Source organism: Charadrius vociferus, unplaced genomic scaffold, assembly GCF_000708025.1.
Source record: "Charadrius vociferus isolate BGI_N301 unplaced genomic scaffold, ASM70802v2 scaffold3304, whole genome shotgun sequence".
Taxonomy (NCBI): Eukaryota; Metazoa; Chordata; class Aves; order Charadriiformes; family Charadriidae; genus Charadrius; species Charadrius vociferus.
In genome coordinates, this window is record NW_009648030.1 from 11,787 (window position 1) to 13,517 (window position 1,731).

Sequence of the window (1,731 nt, forward strand, 5' to 3'; positions counted from 1 at the left end):
CCGCTCTTCAGGAGAGTCCACATGGAAGGTCCTCTCGATGACTGTCGTCCACTGCAAGCATCGGATGACGAAGGTGTTGGGCCGAGGCCGCTCAGTCTTCATCAGCTGGCACTCTGCAAAGGTTCAAAAATAAATTAAAAAAAAGGGAAGAGGATGGTTTGGGATTAAATATTTTCATCCCAGAGCCTTCCCTAGCAGCACTGGGGATGAAGACACCCAGCCCGATGCCAGCTCAAAAGCGTGGACAGCCCTGAAGCCACCCGCATCAACATACCCGCTACCGAGAAGTTATTCAGAGGTGGCAAGCTGTGGTCGGACGTTTCTGGCCGTTCCTTGTAGCCGATGAAGGAACCATCACTTTTCATCAGGAAATACCGGGGACGCCACGTTTTGATGTATTCCCCTGCAAGAAAGAGGAGGGCGCAGGTGTGAGCAGCGGGCTAGCCTGAAACATGCTCATTCTGAGGCAACACACTGCAAAAAAAGCTTTGTGCTTCCCCCGGCAGCTCCAAAATTGACCTGAAGCAGCCACAGATAAAGAAACGGCATCAAAGGGAGACCGCGGCTTCCCTCTCTCTGGCTGTATTTGCATGGAAGAAGGAGGAATCCATGAACCTTCTAGACACAGGGATCTGGCTGGGCTACTGGTGGGAAAAAGTGGCTGGAGGCAGATAGCTTTCATGCCTGCCCTCAGCAAAGGAAGAAAAAATAAGAGCCACCTTCAATGGGTCTAAAAATAAAACCCCACGCATGCAGCTGCTACAATGCTGTGACATTCACCATGTACAGCTAAAAATAAAAGGGCTAGCAGAGGGTCTCGCTGCAGGGCCACTGCCACAGGTGGCTCGGCTAACCAGGCTGGAAGGTCTGCGGGGAGATGTTAGGATCATCCCCTGGCTTCCCAACACGGCAAGCAATTAAAAATGCTGCTGCTGGAGGATTTGCTCATGGCACAGACCGAATGCTGGTGAAGTAGTGTTGCTGATTGCCAGGAGAGCTGCCGAGCTGAGCCAGAAGCAGAAGAAAGCTGAAAGGAGGAGACAGTTTGGGATGCCCTGGGGTGGCCAAGGTGCTTTGCCCTCCATTTTGGGGCGAGGGGAAGCACAGATTCCCCCCTGCCTCTGCGCTGGGGAAAGGTTAAAATCGCCCGTAACTGGAAACTGGAGCTCTCCTTTCCTGGCAGCAGCTGCAGCACCGGATTCCCCGTGGTGACCCGGCCTTGGAGGATTGCCACCAACGCTGAGCCGGCTCCCCGACTTGCCTCCCTCACCTCTCTTGTGCAGCCAGCCCTCCTTCACGACCGACACTTCGTTCATGGTGGTGCCGTGGTCTCTAACCCCCTCTCTGCTGCAGGACTGGGGAAGCGGCTAACACCGGTGGTGGCAGCTCTGGGAGAAACGGCGAGAGCAGAGACGACCTGTGGGAGAAGAGAGAGATGCTCAAAGAAAGGCAGCAAAGCTCCTGAAGCTTTTCTTTCCCTTCCCTTGAGGGGAGGCAGCTGGTTTCAGCATGAAGCCGCCCCCACGCACCAATTAAAAACTCCTCCGCTGTACCAGTTGGCCCCCCACCCCCTCCCCAAAAACCCCAAAATTAAAAATCATCATTGCAGCCTTGCAAGCCTGGAGGTGCCAGGATGGAGCAGGTTTGTCAGCATTGTCCCTTTACCTGGCCACCACACGACGAAGGATTAAAAAGCCTCGGGAAGGTTGGACAAACTCGGGGGAGGGGGGG

The 1,731-nt window shown here is 54.7% G+C and overlaps 1 protein-coding gene across 2 annotated transcripts in view; it reads right to left on the minus strand.

Annotated features, from left to right (window-relative positions):
- AKT2 (v-akt murine thymoma viral oncogene homolog 2) overlaps positions 1–1,316 on the minus strand; it is a 5,418-nt gene extending 4,102 nt beyond the window's left edge. For both annotated transcript variants that reach the window (XM_009883525.1, XM_009883524.1), the window contains exons 1-3: positions 1,271–1,316; positions 275–403; positions 3–113 (exon numbers count right to left, since the gene is read on the minus strand). In XM_009883525.1, coding sequence (XP_009881827.1) covers positions 3–113; positions 275–403; positions 1,271–1,316 — 286 coding nt within the window. The remainder of the gene's footprint in view (positions 1–2; positions 114–274; positions 404–1,270) is intronic.
- Between the last annotated feature and the right edge of the window lie 415 nt (positions 1,317–1,731).